General features: G+C 49.1%; 3 protein-coding genes across 10 annotated transcripts in view; 2 read left to right on the plus strand and 1 right to left on the minus strand.

The window, feature by feature from the left end:
• Positions 1–118: 118 nt before the first annotated feature.
• On the plus strand, positions 119–4622 carry MRNIP (MRN complex interacting protein). 2 transcript variants are annotated; one of them, XM_065029804.1, is made up of 7 exons: positions 119–257; positions 357–416; positions 1213–1310; positions 2532–2601; positions 2905–3035; positions 3302–3404; positions 3893–4622. In XM_065029804.1, exons 1-7 carry the CDS (start codon positions 198–200, stop codon positions 4478–4480), a joined length of 1110 nt encoding a protein of 369 aa, XP_064885876.1. In that variant the 5' UTR covers positions 119–197; the 3' UTR covers positions 4481–4622. The 2 variants fall into 2 exon arrangements, with proteins under 2 accessions (XP_064885876.1, XP_064885877.1); XM_065029805.1 differs by having other exon boundaries at positions 3302–3389.
• A 442-nt stretch (positions 4623–5064) lies between these two features.
• Positions 5065–9737, minus strand: SQSTM1 (sequestosome 1). 6 transcript variants are annotated; one of them, XM_005503404.3, is made up of 8 exons: positions 9371–9737; positions 9108–9203; positions 8051–8280; positions 7776–7932; positions 7227–7316; positions 6468–6712; positions 5999–6206; positions 5065–5372 (listed from the first exon to the last, which is right to left on the minus strand). In XM_005503404.3, the coding sequence occupies exons 1-8, from the start codon at positions 9546–9548 to the stop codon at positions 5215–5217; spliced, it is 1362 nt and encodes a 453-aa protein (XP_005503461.2). In that variant the 5' UTR covers positions 9549–9737; the 3' UTR covers positions 5065–5214. The 6 variants fall into 6 exon arrangements, with proteins under 6 accessions (XP_005503461.2, XP_064885871.1, XP_064885870.1 ...); XM_065029799.1 differs by having other exon boundaries at positions 7227–7313; positions 7776–7956; positions 9371–9632; XM_065029798.1 differs by having other exon boundaries at positions 7776–7956; positions 9371–9632.
• Positions 9738–16954: 7217 nt separating this feature from the next.
• Positions 16955–27005, plus strand: part of MGAT4B (alpha-1,3-mannosyl-glycoprotein 4-beta-N-acetylglucosaminyltransferase B) — a 51207-nt gene continuing 41156 nt past the window's right edge. For both annotated transcript variants that reach the window (XM_065029817.1, XM_065029818.1), the window contains exon 1: positions 16955–17200. In XM_065029817.1, coding sequence (XP_064885889.1) covers positions 17104–17200 — 97 coding nt within the window. In that variant the 5' untranslated portion in view covers positions 16955–17103. The remainder of the gene's footprint in view (positions 17201–27005) is intronic.

Genomic DNA, 27005 nt, shown 5'->3' on the forward strand with positions numbered 1-27005 from the left:
CCGCGTTGAGTCTTCCCGTTTGAAGACAGATCAGGCCAGTTAATTGATTATTTTTAATAACTCATGAGAAGCCGCAGAGCGGCCCGACCCCACCGCTCTGTCACGGCCGCCGCCAGCGCGGGACTCGGGGGGCGGGGCGGGAGAATGGCGGGGCGGTCACGTGGCCGGAAGGCGCGCGTTGCCATGGCGGCGGCGGGATGGCGCAGCGGTTCTGGGTGCTGCGCTGCTGCTCCTGCCGCCGCTTCCAGGTGCAGCAGGTGGGTGCGGGCCGGGCCGGGCCGGGGGACCGGGACCGGGACCGGGACCGGGACCGGGACCGGGACCGGGCCGAGACTCACCCCCCTGTGCTCTCCTAGGCCAAGCGGAGCGGGAAGTGGAGCTGCAGCGTGTGCGGCCAGCGGCAAGCGGTGCAGAAGGTGAGGGGCCGGGGTGGGGTGAGGCTCGGGGGTTGGCAGTGGGGAGCCCCGGGGGTGGTACAGAGCCCTATAGGATGGTACAGAGCCCTGTGGAGTGGTACAGAGCCCTATAGGATGGTACACAGCCCTGTGGAGTGGTACAGAGCCCTGTAGGATGGTACAGAGCCCTGTGGAGTGGTACACAGCCCTATAGGGTGGTACACAGCCCTATAGGATGGTACACAGCCCTGTGGAGTGGTACAGAGCCCTGTGGAGTGGTACACAGCCCTATAGGGTGGTACACAGCCCTATAGGATGGTACACAGCCCTGTGGAGTGGTACAGAGCCCTATAGGGTGGTACACAGCCCTGTAGGATGGTACACAGCCCTGTGGAGTGGTACAGAGCCCTGTGGAGTGGTACACAGCCCTATAGGGTGGTACGCAGCCCTGTGGAGTGGTACACAGCCCTATAGGATGGTACGCAGCCCTGTGGAGTGGTACACAGCCCTGTAGGGTGGTACGCAGCCCTGTGGAGTGGTACAGAGCCCTATAGGGTGGTACACAGCCCTGTGGAGTGGTACACAGCCCTATAGGATGGTACACAGCCCTGTGGAGTGGTACAGAGCCCCGTGGTACACAGCCCTGCGTGGGGTGGCAGTGGGGAGCTCAGCGTGACATTTAGCCCCACACAGGACATCACGCACTCAGCCCTATGTGCTCACTAAAATTCTACCTGGGGTGAAGCCTTGCTTTGTGCTGTTTCCTTCTGGCTGCTCCTTAAGCCTTGTTTTTATTTTATTTTATTTTTTTTTTCAGATTTATGGCCAAGGGTCTGGCCCGGACTGTAGACACCACGTCCAGAAATTAAACTTGCTGCAGGGCAAGGCAGAGGAAGCGATTGGTCAGACACATCGGTAGCGTGTTTAATCTTTATTTGCATGTCTTCACACACTGGCTGCCTGTTATATACCCTGTTGCCCTGAAAATAAGACAGAGTCTTTTATTCATTTTTGCTCCAAAAGATGCTTACTTTTTTACATGTGTAGCTGCCTGGACGCTATTTAAATTGACTTTTTTGTGAACAGTAACTAGGGCTTATTTTTGGAGTAGGGCTGGTATTTCAAGCATCCTCAAAAATCCTGAAAAGTCACGCTAGGGCTTATTTTCAGGGTAGGTTTTATTTTCAAGAAAACAGAGTAATTTGAGCTCACAGCAGGGTTTTCTGTCATGTTGTCACCACCTCATAGGACTAAGCTATTTGTTTGGTTTAGTGTCCTGGTGTGTTTCTTTTGACAATATTTTTTTTCAGATAGCTTTAGCTGATAAATAATGTGTAGTGGTCAAGTTTTTACCCACTAAAATGTATGCAACAGGGTATGGATTTGTTTTGTTTTAATTGGTCTTTCTGATTTACTGTTTGATGAGATGACTGTGGAGATGGTGACTCATTTAGTTCAAGCATTTGAGTGTAATTCCTGCTGGGCTGGAAAATCTAAGTAGCACTTTCCTGTTTATTTCATCCTTAAATCTGTTTACAAATTGCCAAATCCTGAACTGGTCTTGAACTGGTCCAGCTTCCTTTTCACTCAAGGTTATTTTCAGAAATCAGTCAAAACTAGTTAGATAACTTCGCTGTTTATGTGCAGTGCTTCAGGGTTAAACTTCGGGAAGAAAACGCATTGTTTGTTCACTTTATCAAAATGGGTTCCTATTTCTATTCTCAAAACATTGTGCAATTCAAAACATTGTGACATAACTTCCCTTTTTCTTTGGTTGCTTGGGATAGAATTAGTGGGTTTAAGCTCTTGTCCCAAAAGACACGCTGTTATATCCCTAGTTATGTTCAATTAGAATTTATCATTTCATGATTAGCGGCTTTGTATCAAACATGCTGCTCTATTTGTATGGAGAGAATGAGGGCTACCCCCTAACTAGACATTTTCAGCTATTTGGACAACATATCTTGCAAATCCTTCATTTGATATCTGCTTTTCTCTAAATCGTTTGTTTTCTCTGACATGCCACCTATCCGGTGTTCCTGTCCACACTTTCTACCCAATCCCCTGTGCTATGACTAGGTGTTTTGAAAATGATAAATTGACAGAAGTGTCTTCTAGCTTAAACATCTATTTTAGGTGCGTAGAAGAATCTGTAAATGCCAGAAAAAACATAGCAGCCCAACATGAAGACAGTTTGGTCCAGCAGGTAAGATACCTATAAAGCTGATGTAAATACCAACCCATACTGGCTGAGGTGAATCAAAGTGAAATTGGTGATCGCTTTATATGGGCTCAGAGAGCTGAAATAGTGTCTGTGATCAGAGAGGTGCCAGCAAAGAGAATGAGATGTACACAGAAACTCTGCCCCATGGGCATGCTGAACCTGGGAACACAATACAGGAACATGTGCTAAACTGACTTGTGGTTTGAAGCATTCAGCACATACATGACAATGCCAAAAATGAGAAGCCTGTATTTTGCTGGTTTCAGTGATTCTCTGATATTGTAGGAGGGAACAGCAGAAGTCAGTCGCTGGAGTAAATACCTGGACAAGGACAGTGAAGGTCAGGAAGATGGGCAGGAGGAGGCAGAAAGACAACTGTTCTGTTCCCAGAGGAACAACACTGTGCAAGACCAAAGGTACAGAACGAATATTTTTTCTTTTGTAATTCCTGCCCCTGAGTGGTGACATTTGGTTTGGAGGTGGGGGAGGTAGCTCACCTCTGATAGCTGAACAAAGTACAGCTTGCAATGTACAACCTGACCTGAGCAGGGGTCTGGTATTTGGGGGTAAAACTTCTCAAATTGCTAGAGCCATGCCTTTTATAAATGTTTGTGGTGATTTGTGGAAAAAAAAATCACTGTGGAGCTAACCTGTCCTCTTTGTGAATGGTTTTGTTGGCTAGAAAACAGCAGAAGAGCTTCCGCTCCAGCGATGCTCAGGAGTATGCAGAGGAAAATGGAGATTTCCAGCTTGCCTACCGAGCCAAAAAGGTTAAAACTTCTGAGGTATTTTAGTTGCTGAAGATGCTTCCTACCAGTAAAACAAAACAGTCTTCTCCTGACCTCTTTCTTGTCATCATAATTTTGATGTCTTATGAGTCTTCCTCTGCTCTTCTGTTTGAATGACTGAGGAAAAGAAAAAACTGCGTCAGGAGTTTCTGTCTGAAAGGTTTTTGTCAGGTGGTGTAAGCAGAGTGGTTGAGCTGGATTCTCTACCAGCACAGGTGCAAACTACGCTGCTTTGCTTTATGGCGCAGTGGCACCTGTGTAGTGTGTGGTTATTATGGGGTTACCTGGGGTGCCAGTGAAGTTGGGCTGAGTCTCCACAGCCCAGAGGTCACAGTGCCACCCAGTGCATCGGCCTCAGCTCTGCCTCAGGGGGCTGCTGAGAATTTGGGTGCATGTGAAGCACCTCAATGCTCTTTTTTTGCCTGCTTCTATGCAGCTTGGCTGCGGGTGCTGGATTTATAACCAAACTCTCTTTCTTCTTACAGCGCAAGAAATGTTCAGTAGCTGTGCATGCTCAAGATGATGGAGACGTTTCTGAAGTCAGTGTGGTTCCTGCTGTCAGTGAGTCTGTAGTGCCTGAGGAGAATACACAAACCCCAATTGTTTGTACCAAACCCTCCAAGTGGGAAAAATTTCTCTCATGTTCTGACAACTATAGTGAAGATGCTGCCAGGGTCACCTTGTCACCACAGGAGGGCAGTGGGAGGTTGGGGCTACACAGCACCACTGCAGCAGATGCTGGTATGACCAGTAGATGCTCAGAAAAGGTTGGAAGAACTCTACCTCAAGGTACAGGTTTTGAATTTAAAAAGTGTGTTGCTAGCACTGAGCAGCTCATCTCAGAACTGCCTGGCCCCGTGGTGCCCAGCATCAGTCACTCAGTTGAGAAGAATGTGTTCAAAGAACCTCAGAGACAACTGGTAAGGGCAGGAGCTGGTGTCTTGGAGACCACGGCAGGAAGGTGCTGCTTGGACAGCCCCAGAAGGACAAGCACCCTCTGTAACCCAAAGCCCAGTAGTGTTTCCTGTGAACCCCTCTTCTGCACAGGTGAGGAGTTTGATGATGATCTCTGAGAAGTTCAGGCATCTTTACCATTACTTTCTTGTTTTTCCTCTATAGTGTATTTTTTATGTTGAATACTGACACAGGTTTGACCTGAAGATGGTTTTACTGTGAGCTTTACAGAATTGCACTATTAAATGTTTACTTGCTCTATGGCTGTGTCTGGGGAACGGGTACAAGGGTGGAAAGGATCATTGCAGTGGGCAAGTACTAGGTTTACACTGTTGTCTACCAACTTCATCAGCCAGAAGCAGGTCAGCTCAGAAAGAAAAAGCTCCAAGGATTCCTGGCTAGTATAAGTGAATTCTGTGGTTAATTTCCCATTACAAACTACAGTTCTTTTCCACTGTGCCACCTCTTTGTTTACATCTCCTATAGCAACCCGTTCTTCCAGAGCTGCAGAGCGGGCTTCACCTGACCCAGCAAAGAATCTGATTTCTCACCAGAAGTATAGCCTTAATGGTACCCTAAGGTGTGTGCAAAAAGGCCTGTACTGCCTCTCACAGAGGGAGCGGCTTGGTGAAACCATGTTCATAGCAAAGTCCTTTCCATCTTTTAAATAATACAGCTGAGATACTTAAAACACTCAGACTCATCACAGGAAGTAGTATTTATTTGTCTTCCGTTCTACAAGCACTTTGTAACAGGAGATAAAACTCTTAGCAGGAAGAAAGATGAACTGCTGAGTAAGTTGTACTGCATTGTTTGCTTTCAGTTAGAAGGAAAGTGCTTTTTGTTACACAGATTACAAGTGAGGTGGCTGCTTGGAATACTGGATGGCATCTAGTGCTGCCCCGATGTCACCATTCTTTGTCTGCAGGAGTCGAGTGAGCCATCCACCCTCATCAGAGAAACCCATGGAGAGCATCTGGGACAGAGATTCAATGAGGCGAGGGTCTGCTTCTGTTGACAGAAGAATGGTTTAAAGTTTTAAGAGGCAAACCAGCCAAGGCTTCAATACCACACAGTAGGTTGGCTGGCACTAATCCTAGTAAATCTAGCATAGCAGGTTAACTGCTAGAAGACATGATCTCCTTTTATCTCAAACATCTGCACTCCTGGGAGACCAAGATACATAACCAGTTAAGTGCTGAGCCAGACTGAGCCGCTGTTGCTCTCAGTTAAGTGGCCTGGTGTATGTATTGTTACTGGCTCCCACCAGAAAAATGCAGTCCTAAAGTCACAGGATGTCCTAGTCTGCATCCTGCATTAAAGGGCTCTCTTCAAGAATACACGGCAAGGACATGATTTAGGATACTACCTTTTTTCATGTTGCTTGAATGGGATATTAGTCTAAGGTCAGAAGTCTTGTTCAGACTTAGCTGCCCATGCTCAAGAGAAGATGCACCTGACTGTCTCTAACAGGGTGCAAGAGCTGCCATACCTGTTAAAGTTGGGGACAAGTTCAGCTGTAATTTGTGTGACCTTGGTTTCCACCATCTCTAAAAGCAGGTCTGCTCGTGTTGTGCAGGTTGGTAGTTCCCAAGTGAAATCACTCTCAGTTATGAAACCTGCACACATTCTCCTACCTGGTGGGAGATGTGGGTAGAGTGCAGCTTCTCGCAGTCCTGTAGGTCCTGCTTGGGGAGGATCCTGAGAGACATCCAGGGAGCTCGGACCCTCTGTCTCTGGCATTTGCAGAGACTGTAGTTCACCTGTGGAAGGATCCACTTCTTTAGAAGATAAGTGGGTCCAGTCCTCATCACCCCCTGAAGAACTGCTGGACTCACTGTGTTCCTGAAACGGAAAGAACAAGGGTCCAGGTGCTGCAGTGCTTTCCAGGTAGGATGCATGCTCCTACTATTTGACTTTCACGTGAAGAGTTACATCCACAAGAAGTCCTACCACCTTTGCAGCAAACCTGTGAAGCCAAGATGCTGTATATCACTTAATCCACTGACATCTTAATATTCCATCCCACAATGCATGCTAAATGATTATCTACCTTCCTCGTAAAGCCACAGCAAGCTTATTAAATTAGCATCATAGTTCCTGTACCTGGGACTGGAAGCTGCCATCTTCCATTTGTGTGGGCACAGGATCGATTACCATGTCTTGTATCTGCTCTGCAACAGTATTTACTTCTGGAGCAGAATCTGTGTTATTCCAGTCTGGTCTGGTCTGAACATTTTGGTTAAGAGTACTGCTGCTCGCCTCAGCACTGTTCTTCTCTTGATTGGGAGAAACAGGAGTCACTTTGCTTCTCTGTCCTCCATGTTCTACATCAATATCAACTTCAATACCTAGAAATGCATTTGAGATGGAGAAAGTATTACAGACAATTTTCTAAAGCACAGTCATAAAAGAGCACAGATCAAGCCTATTCTAAATGCTGTAAGGTTTCTGTAATCCTACAGTTTGCAACATAACAAGTAGGATTTAAAACGCAAAGCATTCTTCAAAGAACAGTTAAGCACCATGTTCCTCTAGACAGACATGCCATGCATTCAGAGGGTCAGGGCACAACTGTCCACATAAGCCAGGCAAAATCCTGAGTCACCTCTGACTTCAAATTAGTGTTCCAGTGGTGACACGTTAAATGACATCTCTCATTTCCTTCCGAAAGTGGCCTCTGAAAAGGTACCAAGTGGCTGTTCTAAGCCCAGGCATTACTAGTACCAGGAGTAAATGAAGCCTTCAGAGCTTCATAGAGTGAGGTAGTTCTGGTATCAGTCACAACAGCTGACTGCTGCTCCTGTTAAAAGGACCTTTAAGCCAGTCCCAGAGATTAGGACAACAAACCATGAGGTCACTTACCCAGGGGGCTCAGAAAAGCTGCAACACTCTCCCCAACATTCTTTAAGAAGGTGACATTGGGGTCCTGAGGCTGGCTGTTAGTAGAAGCTTCTAGAAAAACAACTTCTGTTAGCACACATAGAAGCTCAGAGGGAAAGAGCATCTACAGTGTATCCCCAAGATCTTGGTGCTCGTTCCCTGTCACTCACATACACTGCAGAACAAAGGCAGTACAGTGACAAAAACTCTGAGCTACCTCTGGAACAGAAAACCAGTGGCATTAGCAATGTTAAGGCTCATTAGTCATGCTGAAAGGCAGATCTGGAGCAGTGACATGCTTGACCCAACAGCTCAGCTCTGTTTGGTTCCAGATAGCCTCTCTGCATCCTCATCTACTGCACAGGCCCAGGCATGCCTCACAATAAGCCCTCCCTGCACTGAAAGGTGCTAATTACACTTCAAGCAAATTCATTTAGTTTCTATGTCTACTTTTCCACCCAGATTCCACCCTGTGCTGCACAACCTCAACTAATATGACTCCACCACCCCCTTCACCAGGGCATCTCTTACCTTCCGCAGCGGGTGGACTGGATGCTGCACCACCAGCCTGGGCTTGTTCAGAGTTTGGGCATGGAGCTGCAGGGCCAGGATATCCCCAGCAGTGCATCCACGGGAAGGGTGGAACACCATGCCGCATTTTACGGAGCCAGCGTCCTCGGGGAAGCCACTGTAAAGGGTAATGTCCACGTGACTGTTCACACAGCCAGATTCTGAGTAACTGAAACTTATGACTTAAATTTGAGTAATATCCCATTCACTAGGTCCCCTCCATAGATTTTGCTCACCTCAAATGGATTTAGCAGTGGACTTTGAAACATCACCATGTTGTGCTCCTTGTGGATACCTTTACCCTCGCAGGTGCTGCACAGGTCATAGTCTGGACAGACAGTGCACTTGAACCTGGTACCCACCACCGCTCCTTCGCAGCCATCACAGATGACATTGGGGTGCACCATGTCACGGGGAGGCTCCTGGCTGCACTGCGAACGGTGTTCCCGCCTGCACTCCTTTTTCTCTATTAAGGAAAGGAAACTTTGCATCAATAACGAGGTTACTATTTAAAGGCTGGAAATCAGGCAGAGGAGAAGGAAGCACAAACAGCCCTTGTCAGAGCAGTATTGACTTACTAGGTCAGTTTATTTTTACACTGGCTGCCAAACAAGCTAGAGGCATGCAAGAGAACTTAAACCAAGTGCAAAGGGGTTTCGCAAAGATACCTGCTCCTCAAACAGAGCATACCTTATCCTTAATAGTCTCTTGGCATGTTTATTTTAGATTAGTGTTGCACTATCCCATTTGGCTTCTCATCCCACCTTCCTAAGTGCTGCAAGAACACAATGTTTCTGAAGAGGGAGTTGGGAAGAAATGCCAGGAGGTACAACAGGTGACAATGGGGTCAGCAGCACAGTCTCATTAGATGGGCTGCAGATTAAGCTTTGCAGGTATTTCTGTGAACAGAAGGGACTAAGCAGCAGCAATGCATTGAATAAGCTGGAATTAAAGCTTCCTAACACACTGTTGTGAATATTAAGATGCCAGTGTCAGGGCAACGTTTCCAGGGAGCCAGCACAACAACAGTGGCTCACATTGGGCCCGCTGAGATGACGGGGCAAGGAGGAAACTTATGATCTGTTTAACCCACACCTCAGCAGGGAGGATTTATATCCTGGCAAACTACCCTGCCCTTTATTTAACCTCCCCTCTGAAGGCTGCAGGTTACACCAGGCCCTTGAGGACAAAGGGAAGGGCTGGTGCTTGTTTTGCCTGTTCTCAGAGCCCTGCCAGCCAGCACACAGTGCTTAGCCAGAGCCCCGCTCCCACTCTTCAGAGCTATGCAGGTACCTTTGACGTAAACACGGAAGATGCCGTCCTGCACGTAAGGCATCGCCATCTCTAGCTCCTCGTCGGTGGAAAAAGCAATCAGGTCCCCGTCTTCATCTGAGGAGGGTAAAAGTGCAGGATTAGTGCCCGGTGAGGTGTCACAGGAGGCAGCGAACCCGGGAACGGCGGGGACAGCCCGGGGGCTGGGCAGCCCCGCGCCCTTCCCACCCCAGGGCCACCTGTTTCGGGGCCTGACCCACAGAGGAGCCCCCCGGCCCGCTCACCTTTGTAGTGCATACGGAAGGCGGGCGGCGGCCCGGCCCGCAGCAGCCCCTGGAAGAGCTCGGCGACGCGGTCGTGGATGGCCTGGTAGCGGGCGGGCGGCGGCAGGGAGAAGCGGCGGATCTCGCGGGCCGCCTCCTCCTTGCCCAGCAGGTAGGCTTTCACCGTCAGCGCCGCCATGGCTGTGGCGCAGCAGGAATTGCGGTCGGGAGCCGAGAGGGAGGGACAGCGGGCACAGGCACTGGCGGGGCAGGAGGCGGCCTGTGCGCCGCAGCCTTATAGCGCCGCGGGGCGGGGCCCGCTCGGCTGCGCGCTCGCCCCGCCCCCAGGTATAGGCCCCGCCCCCGAGCCCCGGGTTAAGAATGCTCCGCCCTCGGCTTCTAGGCTCCGCCTCCTGTGGACTAGGCTCCGCCCACGAGGCTGAGGGTTCGGGTCCCTTTCGTCCCCACACCGTGGGCACGACTCGCTCTTCATGTTGTCCAGCGCAATGCGGTAAATGTTCACTGGCATGCTTCGTGCCGCCAGAAGATCTGTGAATGCCTGGCAGTGGCTGCGTTTGCTATCTGCCCTGCTCACCCCCTGTGAACAGTACCTGTGCGGGGGTTTGCACCCCTCGCTGCGGTCAGGGCAGGGCCAGGGGACACAGCGGTTTGCGGTGCTGAGCACAAAAGCTTCTGTGGTGCCTGAGCAGCGGGGAGCGAGTGCGGTGTCAGTGCTTTCTGGGTAGCTGCACCACCTCCAACACCCGTGGGTGGGGAGACATGACCACAGGTCTGCTGTGCCCCATGGGGCGACCCCAAACGAGTCCCCATTGCTACCTGCAGTAGCCGCCACTCTTAGCCAGGGCATGTGCTAATGCAGGTCCCAGCCATTCCTCTCCACCTTCAGCATCGGGGCAAGCAAAGCCCAGCCGAGGCAGCCCCATGGAGGTGGGGAGCCGTGTGCCTGCCCCGCTCCTGCCGCACTGGGGGGACCCGTCGGAGGGTTCGCATGCTCAGCGTGGCAGGAATAAATAACTCTTCAGCTCATGCTCTTCCCTGAACCCAGTGTTTTGGAAAGGGGTCTAAAAATAAAGATACTACTATAAACACAACTGACATTAAAGAGGATGTTCTGGGGGCTTTCCAAGTCGGCTGGCAGCAGTATTTTCTTGCAGATCAGATAGAGTTGACAGGCCTCTTAATCTGGCCACAGGAGAGTCCAGCTGGCAGAACATACCATCTCCACCATCCAAGTGTAATTAAATAAAGATGGATCAATGATTATTAGGTTCCTTGTTGGTGTTAATTTCCTCTCACCGAAGGGCCTGACCACCCTGACTCCTAGTGACATATTTCTTGGTTTAGATTATAAAACCTAAGGAGAAACTGTGTCATGATTTATCATCTTCTGCAATCAAGAGAAAGATTAGTTTTAATTTTCATCATGGAGATTTTATTTTTTTTTGACCTAAAGTATCCGTTTTAGAACACTTGACCTTCTGTATAGATAAATCTTTGGCATACGTGTGGCAATTTTAAAATCATTACACTTTTCTGGAAAATAGTATTTACAGTGAAAAGGGTTGCCATTCTAGCTTAAAAGGTTTTCTAGGAATTTCAACATCCAGGTATGACACGGCAAATATTCCACCATGAAGTGATGAGTTAAACTTTAAACATATGCAGATTCGGGTTTAAGCATGGATGACGCTATACAGGGAATGATTCACCAGGTTTTACACTATGAGATATCGAAAGGTTTGGATGCACAGCAAAGACATATTGTGCTCACCTTCCCTTTCACCTCTTTCTTGTGTGTATCCTTATTTCTGTAAATGTCAGTGAAAGTTGATGGCTTGACATCATTGGATTATGGTTTTTGTTCCTGAAATCAGAAGAGGAATGGCAGGGCATGCAGTATGGGACACTCTGCCATTGTCACACCTGCCTTGCCAAGCGTCGCCTCCAGCACGTCCACCCCGTGTCCTATCTCTGAGGACCCCGATGACCAATTTTGGTCTCATTTGTAGAGCCAGAGACTTGTCATTTGGGACCCAGCCTCTGCACATTCGTTGCTCAGGCAGTGATCTGCTGCCAGCCCAGCCAGAACCAATCCCCCATTCCCCTCTCCATCACTCTCCCTGGTGTTGGAGGCACAGTGGGTTGTCCTCATGTTTCTGGGTCTTTTCCAGCCCGTTATGTGTCCACATTAATCGATGCATTTATAATTATCAGGTGATTCACCCAATTAAAAACAGAAATCTAAGGCTTCCTCTATGTGAACTTTAATCCAGTTGGCAAATATGGAAAGGGCCAAAAGCCAAAGGGAATTTCCCTTCTCCTGGTGGGGAGTGCTGAGTCACGCTCGGCTTTCTGGTCATTACATCATTCACTTTTACAAAACATAAGGAAAACAAGGCTTTCACCAGCCTGCTGTGAGCTTAGCTCACCGATCACGAGATGGGGGTGACTCAGTGAATCGTCTCCCCCTCCTCCTCCTCCTCGAGGTCAGTGATTTCCTCCCAGTGAGCCCTTCTCCAGCTCAAACCTCAGTGTTTCCTATTGCCCCCAGCCCTGGGACGTGCCTCTCAGCCCCCTGGAGAGGCCATGTGAGCAGCTGTGCTGCATTCCCACGTATTTTGTGTGTATATATATGTAATTACGTTTTTCCTTCTGTTTGCTGGAGGATCTGGGTTTTGACATTCCTGGTGTGAAGCCCTGGTTGTGTGGATGTTTTCTTATGGTTCTTTAGGAATCGCGTAGTATCACAGCAACCCTGCCCAAAAAGTGTTTTGTCAGTCTTAGCTTCTGAGCAGCCTGCTTCACACAGGGGTATAGCAAAGGAACAGCAGAGGGGATGGGAAACAAAGCTGCTCAAGTTTAAAATTTCAGGGTTACAGAGGAAAGGCTCAAAAAGGAGCAGTTAGTGTCCCTGCAGTGCTCTGCTTTCTCTCTACACCCACTTTCTGCTGGGAAATGTTTAAAAATAGTTGGTGAGATTCTTGCTTTGAGGACACGATCACCAGAAATTCTCCTTATGTCCAAGCTTTTAATGTTTGCAGTAAAGTCCTGGTGGGATGAGGGTGGGGGTAGGGAGTGTTCCCAGCCTTTTCCTGGCTCGCAAACCACAACAGAGGCTGAGGATGATTTTCCAGAGGGAATATTTCCCAAGCCATCACTCCATCCTGAGGCCCCATGGCTGCCCCCGCACTCCCGGCGGGCAGTGGGAGGGAGGGTTTGGGAAGCACCCCCAGCCCTGGCAGTGTGTGGTGATGTGGGGCAGCGCAGAGCGGCAGCGGGCAGGTGCTCACCGGGCTGGACCGGCTGCCACGGTGCACACGCTGTCATGGTGCCACATGCTCCTTCCAGAGGCTTCTGGAGAGGTGCAGGATCCTCGGGACACATCAGGTCAGATGTTGGTGACTCAGCCCGGTCCCGTGATGGGTTTCCTCCTCCTCCAGCCCATCACAATCGCTGTTCACCGCCCCCAGTGCAGAAACCCTCCTTCCGCCACAGCGCAGGCAGAAGCGAAAGCTGAGAGTGTTTTGCTGTCTCATTTTGGAGGCTGAGTTTTCCTGAAGGTTGGCTCTGCCACGTCAGGTGTTTACACAGGCTCAGCACCATTGCTCATTGGCGCAATGTGAAACTTTCAATGGCAGAAAACTCTGGGACAGGTTTTTCGTTAAGACAGCAGAACCGATAGAGAAAACAGGTGGAGAACAGGCAAAAAGTACAAGCACACTATGGGTACCACGCAAATATGTAAAGATTTTGTGTTCCCAAAGGTGAGAAGCAACTTTTTGCAACCTACACTAATTGCCTGGGGTGAGTGTTACTTTGAGGACCTGACTTGCAGCTTTTGCCCTGAATTAACGCATCACGGTGTCAACACATGGAAGGCAAAGCGCCCTGTTGTGATATTCATCTCTCATGCTAAGGAGAATTTGGAAACATTTGTACTGCCGTGAAACAAGCCCTGGTGTTGTCTGAACACATCAGCCTGTGAAACACACAGAAAATGAAGTTACTTTGGTTTATGAGAAAATAGCAAGAGCTCTTTGTTTAATGCAGCCTGGGAAGGATGGAGCCTGACCTACTCACAAATGGGCCAAACTCCAGAGCCAAGCTCCTTAGGAAGCCTGATAACATCAGCTATAAATCTGGATTACATTTTGTATCTAGACCTAATAAATGTTTTACCTTTCTAAATTTTGTAATAGCTTCAGGACCTGTGGATTACTATCAGAGTGCTTTGGGAGGAAGGTCCTAATTTCTGCAGCGTGCTCAGGCTTGCCAACATCAGCTGTTCAAAGATCATGAGATCCCCTTAGAAACCGCCTTCTCTTTGTTTATTTGCTGCTGGTGTTTTGAGTCCCTGCAGCTCATATTTTGAACTTTGCTCTGCAAAAGGACCAAGGCTCAAAACTTGCTTCTTAAAAAAAGAATAAAATCCAAAACTGGGATAAGAGGGAGTGACTTCAAGAATAAAAGGGAACTTTGCAGGTCTGATATAAAAACTGTGAATACTGGTCATTTTGCTTCATCCCTTCCTTTTTCCAAGGGAGCCCAACATTTTTGTCATGTGGGGACAGCATAAAGCTCATTCATTTATTCAGAATTTTATTAAGACAAAGCATAACAGCAGAAATTAGATTAAGCTTTATCTTTGGGAAAGAGCCTAATTAATAGTCTTGGAGAAATTATTAATGTGATTCTGTTCTTTTCTGCTGCAGATGCACCGCGTATCCCAAGCGGTAGGAGTGTTTTGCACATCCAAAAATAAACACCCAACATCTGATGCACTAAAACATGTCACGTTATTGCTGTAAACGCTTTAGTGACAGTAGGATTTCACACGCTTTTCCCACAGGCGGGTCTTGGCTGCTGTCTCTGGAAGGTTTTTGCCATTAATTTCTGTGAACCGTTGGCTGGCTCCTGGGTTTAACATGTAGGTTTAAAGTGAGAAAGCAAGCATGCTGGGTGGGACAGAGCTTCTGGGGCTTGTTTGCTCTGCTCTAATGGTGGAAATGCTGTTGGTGGTGTGGTTGAGGCTTTCCCTGCAGCCCAGGAGCAGGTGCAGGTGGGTGTGCTGGGTGGGGGTCTGAGCCTGGGGACGTGGCTGCTCTTTGCGGAGCCAATCACACCCCCCAGGGCTCGACTGCTCTGAGACATGGGCCGTGCTGCTGGCTCACGATCTGCAGGAGATGGTCTCTTGGGCAGTGCCTTGCAAAATCCAGGTGAGGAAGCACAGATCCAGCCTCCCTTGTTTTGTTTTCAGTATTCCCAAGAGTGACGTTCAATGCATTTCCACAGTCAGGGATGCAACGCATTTCAATATTCCCAAGAGTAACGTTCAACGCATTTACCTAGTCAGTGTGAGCAACAGTCTGTGCTGGGGCCCCACATCTCCTCACTGGCTTCACACAGGGGACACAGAAACTTTCGGTGCCATCCAAAGGGCTCCCTCTGCCGATTTCCTTCCCAGACGTTCTCAACACTGGGAGAGGCCTTTTCAAGATTCGAAAAATGTGGATCAATTTATTAACTAGAGAAGAGTACGGTCAAGAGCACCTCCTGCAGAAATGGGCAATCCTTGCTTTTCCATGTACATGTGTCTTTCAGCAAGGCACATGTATCACCCAGAGCACCCCTTCACTGCTCACCTCTCCAGAAGGAAAAGGAGCAAAAGCCTGAGGAGCCCTTTGCTGGTTTTCCCTGTTTCAGGAGGATTCCTGTGTCTGCTGGAGCCCTGCCTGGAGGAGATGTCCCCACAGAGCCCAGCACATCCCTGCATGATGCCCGGTCCAGCCCTAAGGCTGTGGCCAAGCATCACCAAGTGCCTGCATCGCTACTCCTGCCTCTGGCACAGGCACTCTCTAATTGACCCAAACATTTCAGACAACAGACTTTGATCTCTGGAAGCCAGTGCTACAATATTTACACGTCTGAGAAATATTTACTTACTGAAAGAGGTCAGGGGAATGGATGATGATGACTAGCTGGAGAAATTATGTACCCGTGTATGGAGCACATGAGTTGCCACCTCCTGTTTGACCTCACAAACAACTGCAGAAGTAAGTTCAGGCAACAGAGGCACATAAATTCAGCCTTTCAAACCCAGCCTCGCTGTACAGCTCCTTGTGGTCTATAATGAAATAAATCTGGAGCCATTAACAGGAAAAAACATGAGCAAAATAATTTTAAAATCTGATTTCTTCTGTCCTTCATCCGGCCAAGCTGCTTGAGGCTGTAACCCCTGAATGCCAGGTCCTTTGGAGAAGTGATGATGTCCTTCCAGATGGCAGCTTCCATTTGCGATATTCATCTGGCATTGATTTTCTCTCAGTAGACATTAAATACTGTTTCCTTAACCATTCCCTTAACCATTTCTGCTACTGCAGAAATGGCAGCAAATACGCACTGTGTGGTTATGGGGGCTGCTGCACCCCAACCTTGTGCTGCACACCCCCACCAGCTGTGCACACACCCCCACCAGCTGTGCACACCCCTGTATGCAGGGCCATGGGGTCAGCCTTGTGCCTGGAGAACAGGAGTTGAGGGGAGACCTTTTCGCTCTATACAACTGCCTAAAAGGAGGTTGTAGCAGGGGGGGAATTCCGTCTCTCCTCCTGAGTAGAAAGCGACAGGATGAGAGGAAATGGCCTCGAGTTGCACCAAGGGAGGTTTAGATTGGATAATGGGAACAACTTCTTCACTGAAAGGGTTGTCAGGCATTGGAACAGGCTGCCAAGGGAAGCGGTGGAGTCACCATCCCTGGAGGGGTTGAATGGATGTGTAGATGGGGTTCTTGTGGATGTGGTTTAGTGATGGACTTGTCAGTGTTGGGTTAATGGTTGGACTTGATGATCTTAAATGTCTTTTGCAACCTAAATGATTTCATGATTCTACAGGGGCTGAGCACACACCTCCATCCATAGGCACCCATGCACACCCCAGGTGATGGGAGTCATTTCCATACATCCCATCGCAGAGAGATGCCAACACACAGGGCCGTGCACACCCTGCGTGTGAGGGTCAACGCGCACAGCCCCATGCCCAGAGATGTGCACAGCCCCATGCACATATACAGATGCATGTGCACACACCCACACGCAGATGTATGGAACAAGGCACACACATACACACAGAGACATATGGACCCAGACAGACACATGCACAGAGACATATAGACCCAGGCATGCGCACACAGACATACACACATGCATAGACCCTGCAGGCACCCATAGCTGTGTATGTATCTTTGTATGGATGTATTTATGTGCACAGGTAGGTGTGTATACATATATATGGACGAACCAAGTATATACGTATCTACGTTTATATATGTAACTCATGAATGCGCGTACACACGCGCGCGCGCGCACACACACACGCACACACTCACACACACACACTCACACACACGCGCGCACGCACGCACGCACTCTCTCACTCCCCCGGCCCGCCGCGGCCCCGCGGTGCCCCGCACGGGGGCGCCCTCCGCCCGCTGCCGCCCCGCCCTTGGCCCCGCCCCCTCAGAAACACCCTTTGGTCCCGCCCCCGCGGCAACGCCCCTTTGGCCCCGCCCCTTTGGCCCCGCCCGCCCGCCCGGCGCGGCCCGGCCCGGCGCGGGCGCTCTCTGCGGGCGGGGGGTGCGCCCCGTTCCGTCCCGTTCCGCGCTCACCGGGGCCCCCGGGGCCGCTGAGGCCGCGCCGCGCCCGGGACATGCGGCCGCCCCCGCCGGCGAGGAGGCGATGAGGCTCCGCAGCGGCACGGCGCTCACGCTGCTGCTCGGCTGCCTGTGCGCCCTGCTCTCTCTCTCCTGGTACGGCGCCTTCGGCGGGCACAAAGGTAAGGAGGCTCGGCCGCCTCCGCCGGGGGGGCCTGGGGCACGGCCGCAGCGCTGCCGCCAGGGGTCGAGATGGGGGAGACTCCGGGAGCCGGGCCCGGCTGAACCCCGGGCGTCCGGTGCGATCCGGAGCTGGGGGAATCCTGCGGAACCCGGGGCATCCTCTACGATCGGGACCTGGCGGGATCCTGTGCGCCCCAGGCCGGCCCCAGCCTCCGTGGGACCGTGACCCGTGGAACGCCCGGTGCGGGCGTGCCCATGCCCAGCAAGGCAGGAGGGACCGGGGGTCCCTGCACGTCTCCGGGGCACGCTGTGGCCTTGGGCGCCCACGGAGGATGGGGGGGCTGTGGACTGGTGGGCGCGTTGGTGTCTTGGCCGGATTGCGTTGGGCTTCGCTTTGGGGATGCACTTCTTTGCACCCCCAAGTTTATGGTGAAAATCTTCGTGGGCGATGGGAACCACGCAGGTTAAATCCTCGTGCGGAGGTGGTGATGCCAGCAATCGGGGGAACCGCTGGGCTGGAGGGTCTCAGGGCAAACTAGAGGTGAGGGGAAATAGCAGCAGCCCTGCCCTCCCTGCACCATGCGCGGCTCTTGTGGCTCGATGCTGAGACCTGTAACTTAAGAGCGTGTAGGACGGGTGTGAGGGCTGCTGGCTTCAGCACTCAAATATCGGTGCTGGTTTTGTACCAAAGCAGGGGTGCAGGGCCCCATCCCACCAGTGCTGCAGGGGAATCCCACAGAGATACCGCAGAGTTGCTCGCTGCTGGCTTTTCCTGACAACATAATAGTTGCTTTTCCCCATCCTGTTGTTCAGTAAAGCAGCGTGTAGGATTTATTCTGGCCTGAAGGACAATTCTGCTAGTTGCTTCTGAATTGTGTATCTGTCTCATGTATGGGTGCGCTACCTCTCGCACTTGTGCTAGTCGCTCAGCTCTTCCAGTTCTTGCAATTTTATAAATCGTTAAAGGCGGGTGGTCCAGCCGTCCAGCCCTTTCTTCCCACTTGCTATGCAAGCATCTCTCCCTGCTACAGGTGAGAAGCAGCTTTTGCTGAGTGTAAGACGTGACCTGATTGATGGTTTTGCAATCCCTCGGCACACCACGCACGGTCACAAGGTGCAACCTGTGTGTGGTGCAAGGCTGGTGTCGGGTGGGCCAGCACCGGAGGAAGGTTTATTGGCTCCGATGGGCAGGATGGCATGAGCCCGTGTAGGTGCCTGTCCAGCCCAGCCACCCCTTCCCTGGCAGCGGGGTGAGAGCACCTGGGATGTGTCATCTCCTGTCAGCTGCAGGTGCCTGGAAGGCAGCTGCCTGGGCTCTTCTGCCTCATTCATCTGCTGAAGGGCTTTCCAGTCATACCGCTCACATGGTTTAAATCTCAGCAGAGCTGCCTCCCACAGAGGTTGGGATAACAGGCATTTGTAACACAGGGGTATCACTGGCGGGTCAGTTATCTTCTGCTCATTGGATTTTTAACTGGACAAAATATTTGCACAACCAAGTGTTGCTGTGTGCACTTTCAGCCAGAAATGCCAGGCTGTGATAAGTGGTGCAGGGGCAGAGGGGCGCTCGGGGAGCTGCTTTCTTGTGGTTACTGCTGGGTGGTTGCTTTGCTCGCAGCTGCCTCCTGTAAAATGAAGTGAAAGCAGCACGTAGTGCTGCACGGGCTCTGAGCCGTCAAGCACTCCTGGGTGGCAAACCCCTCTAGGTAGTTTGTACCATCTGGACTGTGTCGTCCTTTGTCTCATTTTTAACTAGTAGCTTTTCCACATTGCTCCTTCAAGTGCCAAAATAATAACCTTGGGTACCACTGTCCCTGTCCTTCTTGGTAGGACCCTTCCTGAGATGCTTGTTTTCCTCTGGCAGCAACAGATTGTCACTTGCAAACAGCGGTCGCTACACCAGGTCACAAGTAACTCGGGCTGTGTCAGCACAGCAGGTTTCCGGCTATTATGGTCATTTACGTATCAGGCTGTTATTCAGTGCAGAGCTGGAGAAGACCTTGAGAGGTCATTCAGTCCATCTCCTGCCCCTATGCAGGATCGGTGATAACCAACCTCTTCCTGACAGATGTTTGTTGTATTCATTCTTAAAAACCTCCAATGACAGAGATGCCTGAGCTCCCTGCACAATCTATTTGACATTTAACAGCCTTGCCGTTAGATTTTTCTTATGATCTGAACAAAAATGTCTTTTCCTTCTGCTTGGTTTCATGATTGCTTTTCTTTTTCCATTTATTTGGCGCAGGCAGAAAAGTTCCTTCCTTGCTTCTTTGCAGGAGCCTGTTAGATATTTGGAAGTTACTACCATATCTCCCCTTAGTCCTTGCCAGTATCGATTGAACCATGCTGGTTCCTTTGATCATTCTTTTTAGGTCACGTATTCTTGCTCTGCAATTGTTACTCTCTTCTGGACCATCATCCTTCATGGACTGATGCTTAACCTGTGATACAGGACTGAAGCTGCTGCCTTATTTTTGCACTGAAGAATAAGGGATTACTTCAGGTCTTTTACATATAATGATCCCGTTTATACATCCCAGTGTGTTTGCTTTCTATTTTTACCACAGTTTTGTTGTTGTTGGGGTTTTTGTTTGTTTGGGGGGGGTTGTGTTGTTTGGTTGGTTTGGTTTGGGTTTTTTGTTGTTGTTGTTGTTGTTGTTACTTTTTCTCATTGACCCTTTAGCCACTCCTCTCCAGAACTTTTCCTGCTTTCCATTCCACATCTTGTATTTGTCTGGTTAATTATTCTTACCAAACTGCATTACCTCACGCTTGCCTTGTTGAACCGTGTCCTTTTTTTTTTTCCAGACTGCTTAATCTAAAGTGTCAGGCTTGTTTTGAATTCTGATCTTGTCCTCGCACAGGCTTGCAGTCCATCTCAGCTTGGTGTAGCCTTCAAAGGCAATCAGGGTGTTTGCCATCATCTGAGTCGCAGATGAAAACACTGAGTGGTGTCAGATCTGGGATGGGTTCTCTTGGAACCCGCTTCTGTGAGGTCCCTGCAGTCTGTGCTCAAAGAGCAATGACCAGGTCAGGGGTGGTCCTCCCAGCAGTGCTGTACCCACCTGAAGGTGGCTCAGTCCAGCCCCTGCATCCCTACCTGCATTATGGGCATCTCCTGTGAGACACTGTCAGAGATCTCTGAACTCTTTGTTTCTGCTCCCCTTCCTCCAAGCCCTGGTACCCTGTCGAAGAAAGAAATCTGATAGGTTTGATGTGATTTGTTCTTGATAAACAGAGGTTAGCTCTTGCTCTAGTCCTCTTTGTCTTCTAAGTACTTCAACTGAAATTAAACTGATTATTCTGTAATTTCCTGGATCCTCTTTATCCCTATCCCCATCCCCTTATTTTTCAAAGACAGGCTTTGTGTTTGCCAGTCCTCTGTAACATTAGCTATCCCCTGTTTGCACATGGAGACAATTCCCAGTGATCCTAAGCTCCTCACATCATTGCATTCTGGGGAAGGGTGGCAAGTTGTCTGCATTGCATCTGATGGAGAATAAAATGATATTAAAACACCTGTAAAGCATAGCAGAGCCTGTTTGTCTTCCTGCTCTGTGTTGGGAGGACAAAACAATTAGTCGAATGAAAATAAACCAGGTCAAATCAGCTCTAGAGCTGCTTTTCTGTGACCAGTGCAGGGTTTGTTTACCCACTAATGGTGTTTTGCTGTGCTGTGGTTATTAGTAAAGTTTTGACCTCGTGGTCTGCGAAACCAGATGCTGCCTCTTTCCAATTATAAATGAGGTTTGAAATAATCTGCTGGAGCAGGAGGAGAGAAGGGCAGCCTCAAATAGCACAACCAGTCACCCGGGTGGCCGATGTCCAGCATCATGGGGCGGTTTGGAGGGGGGACCATGTGCTGTGCATCGTGGTGGTGGGCGCCTTGGCCAATGTTCAGTATTATCTCTTTGCTGATTTTAGGTTTAGGTACGGTGGAACTCTCAATAAACAACAGCTGCCTTGGAAGAAGCTCTTCTGTAGCCTGCTGTCATAAGGTGGACCTGTAGGGTTTAACTGTGGTGGGCGACCTGCAGATCAAGCCCTTGGGAAGGCATGGGCAGGGTTGGCCAGTAGGGTGTCCAGTGTGGGGGTTATAGGGAGTGTTTTACTGAGGGCTCAGTAAAAACGAGCAGCTTTCATGACTTTAGATAAGTCACAGGTGCAGGTGGGATGAAGGCAAACAATTTAACCTACTTTCGATTGAACTGTGTTTTTTTCCCTTTCCAATGATGAAAACTGTTCAGTTCTTATCCGTAATGTTTGTTCTTATCTTGACTGATTGACCAGCAACGTACTGTCTTTCCAGCCCTTCTCTTTTCCCTTTGCAGCCTACTCCAGAGCCAAAAATGCTGCAGGATATTTGGTTTTTAAGTGTTTGGGTTTTTTATTAAATAGGAAATTCTAAACCTGTGTGAACCTTGTAGGAGGCTCCCAATGTGCTACCCCTTGGAAGAGCCGAGTTTTGAGCTTGGGATTGGGTACAGCTGTGTAGCTTGGGGTGGGCTCTGTACCCACACTGCCTGTGCAGGTTTCTCCCAGCAGGTTTTTTCCCCCCTCAAATTTTGATGATTTATAGTTAACCAATGCCAGACAGCTCCAGATTTCCGTTGTAAACCGCAGCTATGGGCACCTCCATACCTATAGATTTGCCTGCAAAGCGTGGTTGCTCTTTGCATAGTGGCTTCACAGCCCTAACATCATTTTGACCGTGCGGTATTTTGGATGCTCGTCCTGTGGGAGCTGTTTTTCCCATGGCTGCTGTGCAAGCGCTTCAGACTCAGTGTGCACAGCTCCTTGAAGGACTCGCTGCCCATCCCGGGCAGGTATCTCGGTGCAGGTTTGAGCGCAGGGTCTCTCCCTGGGCTTGTGAAGGTGGTGGGGAGCGCGATGCCGGGGTGTTGGTGATTGCGGGGCTCCAGCTGCAGCAGGGACGTTGCTCTGGTGCCCGTTGCAGCCGGGCAACCTCAGGCAGATCTCCATAGAGAAATATTGTTTGTTCAGTGCCGTGCACAGCAGGATGCTCCGCTCGCTTGGGGTGTCCTTTGTGGGAAGCAGACTTTGTCCCGGAGGGAAGTTCCTCTGAGCATGTTTACAAAGTCTCCTTATGTAATGCGTAAAAGCCGCGAACGCTAATCCGCTCTAGCAGCAGCAGAGTCATAGCTTCTGATATTGCTAAACACAACCTGTGTCTTGCGGCACCTGGGGGCTCCCGCTGCTTTTTCACATCTGTTACCTGCGCCAGCTTGACTAGAGGTTTTTGCAGTTTCTTGGAGGTCTTGGGCACAGGCTGCAGCTGGATGGGTGAGAGTCAAAGCCATGGCCTGAGCTGGGCTCATTTCACTGCAACCCCTGGAAATATTTACTAAGAGGAGAGATGCTGGTAATAGACCCAGCGTGTGCTTCTGATGGCTGAGGACGTGCAGGCAGGGACCTGGCTGAGGAACCATAAAGTTTGGAAGTCTGTCATTAAAATGCATGGCAAATAAAAAGATGTGCAGGAGCATTTCTGAGAGCTTTTACTTGGCCTGTGTGACACTCAGCAGGCATTGTGTGTAATTGGTGGCTGGAATGCAGCAGCATTTGTAAAACTATCCTGCATATGATTTGACCAAATTCATCCCAAGAGCGAGGGACACTATACAATCTATTGATATGCATTGAGCAAAATACATCTTTCATTCTCTGGAGTCACCTATACTTCTGTTTTTATTTCTTAGCTGGTTTTGTCAGGTCTTTAAGCTGGACTTGTACTGCACGTGCACTTGTCCGTGTCCCCTTGCTGCTCCAGCGATCAAAGCTGCAGTTGCGTGGTGGAGCTGAAGCTACTGCAAGTGGAAAAAGGCTTTCTCCTAACCGGGACAGTGCTCCCCCACACAGGAGACTTGGATTTGGGTCCTTGCTATGCCGTGTCCCTCCCAGTCTTGGGAAAGTCAGTCGGCTGGTTTCACGCCTCTGTTCCCATCTAGTCTCTGGGGACAGTGACATCTCTTTTCACAGGGGTTTGGAGGACGCAGATGCAGTTCTGTGACAGCAGGGACTGAGTCAGTGCGTAGGAGAGGAGCGGGCAGAGCAGGTCAAAACACACAAATCAAGTACTTCTCTTGGTTCACTTCTGTTACAGAACAAAACCCTGTCTAATTTGTGATTCCCTTTGATTCATCTTAAACAAATAATTGATTTGTGCTTATATCCTGAATGTTAATTGATTATTCACTTAGTGTTTAATGTAAAACAGATCTATAGCTAGCTGGTTTAAGCGAAGCTGCCAGTCATCTCTAGAAAGCTTTGAAGCTGCTAAGTGATGGAGAAGTTGCTTTGACAATAGATTGGGCAAGGCTGCTAGCAGGCTCCTGCGGGTAGGCTCAGCTTATCTGCGGTTGTCTGTTCACAAAACCAAACCAGTTCCCAAAGTACCACTTTCTCAGTTCATAGTGTAAGGAAACATGAACAAATATCCATCCTGGGCTGTCTGGCTTGGCGCAGGGATCCATATCCCCTAGTGCTTTGCAGGAGTCCTTTGCAGGGTTGGGGCCAAGCCACCTGCCTGAAAGTGTTTGGAGATGAAGCTTTATGTTTCACATGAAGATTTTCCATATCATTATCATGCCAGTTGTAATTTTGATGTTTTATTTTCCATGAGACGAAGCTCAAGTGGCTGGTGTAGCTCCGTGGAGCTTGGTGGTTGGAGAGGGCTGCTGTGGCGGCAGAAGTCACTGGTCAAATTAGAGGATTATGGAAACTATTAAAATAAGGAAAGGGCTTTGGGGTGGCTGGCAGGTGAACGTTGATAGGAGGAAAAGCTTTTTGAGGCGTGCCAATCAAGCATCTGCCTAACGGCTTCCTGCTTCAGGGAGAGGACGGTTGTCTTTGATGGAGGGAAATGCATGTTTTTCTGCCTTTGTTATGTGACTTGAAGTGTGGCGGGCTTTTTATTCAGCGATGCCCTTCTTGGGTTTGTTTTCAAGCTCACATCAAGCTTTTCTTGCAAAGCAAGAAAATCTGGGAAGGACAGACTTCTGTTTTAAATCATCTCTTTCTGCGTTAATTGTGGCACTGGCTATTTCTGCTGCTTTTGTCCCAAAGTCAAGCCACAGACAAGTCTCCAGGATCCGCGCATTAGCGTGGATGCGTTCCTGAGGCACAGAGACAGCTCCATAACTCCATCTTCCCTCCTGCCTGTCCTGCCTTGGCGTGACTACTGCGATGCTTAAATATTCCTGCCCTCTTGTGCTATACACAGGAGAAATACTTACCTAAACCTTAATCTGTATTTTGAAGTGACTAGACACATTTGTGCAAGATATTTTCATTTCTGCTGATATTAAAGTGGACAGCAGAAGCATTAAAATGTAAATCATTAGGCTTTAAAGAAGCTTCTGTGCAAAAATAAATCTCCACCTGTCTTTTATTTTCATTATGAGTGTTGTTGTGTTGCAGTGTCCATTTACTTGTAACTGTAGTTTTTGTACTGATGGTTTAGGACTTGTTGGTAGTGGGATGGATGCTGAACTGGGGCAAGAGCACGAGTTGGCTTGTGTCAGTGCTACTGCCTGGTCCACACCTATTCCTCCATGAGTTAGACCATTCTGATCACATTTTCAAGACTGCCTTAGAGCGCAGAGGTTTTTCTTCTCTCCCTTTAATGGCGAAGGCTTTCTGGAAATAAGGTTTAACCTGGAGACCTATTTTTGTCACTTGCTACTTGTACATACGTTGCAATAAATCCTCTATGTATTGCCGCTGCTCAAAGGAATTTAATGGATTAGATAGGAGGCCTGTGGTACCAAAAAAAGATGTGTAGCCTTTAAAAGCCCTTGTAAATAATCAAACAAACCCTTCCATTACTGAGATATGAGCTACGTAAGATATGTATAATGGCACTGCATGTTTGTATAGCCTGTTTTAGTGAAAGGATAGTAGCAACACTAACCTTGCCAGTGCCAAGAGCTTCATACAGAAGAAGCTGGAGAAGTTTCTGAGTGAGCACTAAATTGCTGTATTCCGCCCCAAATACGGGTGCTCTGGGGAGCAGAGCTGCTGTGCAGTGTCCCCACAGCACGTCCTCATGCTGGATGTGAACAGTATGGGTTTCCTGATGGATGGATGGACCTGGGTGATGTTGGACTTTCAGATTCAGCCATTGCCACAGACAAGTACCTGACAAATAAATTATTCAATTAAAGCTGGTGAAAACTGTGTGGTGGTCTCCCCTCCCTCCTCTCTGTGCCTAGACTGTGATATTTTGCTTTTATTTGATCTTGCCTTTTGCGTTTGAACTATTCTGTTTCTGTGCCATCTCTCATTGTGCTCTCTCCAGAGCTGACTTCGATATCTTTTCTCTTTGTCTTCTATTTTTCTCATTTTCCTCTCTTTCTTCTTCCTTTGATGATGCAGAAAATGACCAGGATGGACATCATCTCACGTGTCTCTTGTCCAGTTCACATTATCCACTATTTGAGGAACTTTCCCAGATGCTCACCTAATCATGTGGCTTCAGTGACTCCAAGCAATGGTTTTGGGTAGAAGCTGGTAAAGGTTGGGCTGCCTGGGGGAGGACACAGTGCGGGTCCTTGCACTGGGTGTCAGGGGTTGCTCCGAGTCCCTTGGTGTCCCAGGAGCGATGGCAGGACAGGGCACAGCCCCCAAGGACAAACCACCCCGGTTCCAGGGGGGGGACGTGCTGTGGGGTCACTCGCACAGGGCAGCTGGTGCTGCCCGGCAGCGAGAGCTCATCCTGCACCTCACGGATGGAGCTGAAACCAAACACAAGGCAAAGCAAGAGTCGTGTTTAGAGGCAGATTAATTTGCAGACTTTGAGGAGCAAGAGGTATTCAGAAAAAAAATTGGAAATGCAAATTCTAGCTGAGCCCAAACTTCGTCATTTGATGGCTGAAATTCTCTGCTTGGTCGTGCCAGTGAAGCTGCATGAAATGCTGTTTTCCCGGAGCTAAAGAGCTGACCTGGGTGGGGTAGGTAAGGACCCAGAATGGTGGATGAACATAATCAGGACATGGATTGTGGGTTGGCTCCGTATAGATCAGTTTGTGTTTCGTTAATGTCTGGTTCCACCCTGTCTGTCTGTTTTATTAGATTAATTTATTACTTTCTGAAAGTGCCTCTCCACTGAGCTCAAATATCTATTTACTGGAAGTATTTGGTTACCATGAAAAAGTGTATTTGGCTTGTGTTTGGCAAATATTAACTACTTTCTTCTGTTTCTCTTGCAATTTAATTGTCTATTTATCTTGGGTATTGATTGCTGAAGGCCTTAGTAATTATTTGCTGATTTTGGAAATAATGATTTTAAAGGCTCAGATTACTTTTGTAATATTAATCATTACCTCGGTGCGCTTGCCTCAAAGGATGGAATCTCTCTGATGGCTCCAGTCGCAATGTGGACATTTACTGTCTGAAGCTATGCTGTCTTAAAATAACAAAATCATTACCGGTGGTTTGTTCCTGAAACTAAGCAGATATTTTGCAGAGACACAAACCTGGCTGTTGCAATTAGCTCACAAATTTGTCTGTTGGCAGGAGGAGTGGCCAGATTCTGCAGTCAAACAAAAACATAATTTTATTTACTTTCTGCTGTTTCACTCTTCCCAAATTACAATAATTTCATGCTGTGTTAGTCTCGACTCTTGTGCAGGGCTGGTGGGGAAGTGGGCTGCCCCTCTGCGGTGGTGTCAAGGCAGCAATGCAGCGTTGCTTTGTAGGAGAGAAACAACACGCTGAAGGGGTGTTACATTTGCAAGTGAATGTGCTGCCATACAGTGGCACATCTTGCTTTGGGGGAAGGTG

This window comes from Columba livia, chromosome 14 (assembly GCF_036013475.1).
Source record: "Columba livia isolate bColLiv1 breed racing homer chromosome 14, bColLiv1.pat.W.v2, whole genome shotgun sequence".
Classification (NCBI taxonomy): domain Eukaryota; kingdom Metazoa; phylum Chordata; class Aves; order Columbiformes; family Columbidae; genus Columba; species Columba livia.

Coding starts and splice junctions, on each gene's coding strand:
- MRNIP (XM_065029804.1), top strand. CDS start 198: ATGGCGCAGCGGTTCTGGGTGCTGCGCTGCTGCTCCTGCCGCCGCTTC. Junction 1,311..2,531: donor GCGATTGGTCAGACACATCG/GTAGCGTGTTTA, acceptor CATCTATTTTAG/GTGCGTAGAAGAATCTGTAA. Junction 3,036..3,301: donor AACACTGTGCAAGACCAAAG/GTACAGAACGAA, acceptor TTTGTTGGCTAG/AAAACAGCAGAAGAGCTTCC.
- SQSTM1 (XM_065029798.1), bottom strand. CDS start 9,548: ATGGCGGCGCTGACGGTGAAAGCCTACCTGCTGGGCAAGGAGGAGGCG. Junction 7,957..8,050: donor CACTGCTAAATCCATTTGAG/GTGAGCAAAATC, acceptor CTGTGTGAACAG/TCACGTGGACATTACCCTTT. Junction 6,713..7,226: donor AGCTTTTCTGAGCCCCCTGG/GTAAGTGACCTC, acceptor ATGCATTTCTAG/GTATTGAAGTTGATATTGAT.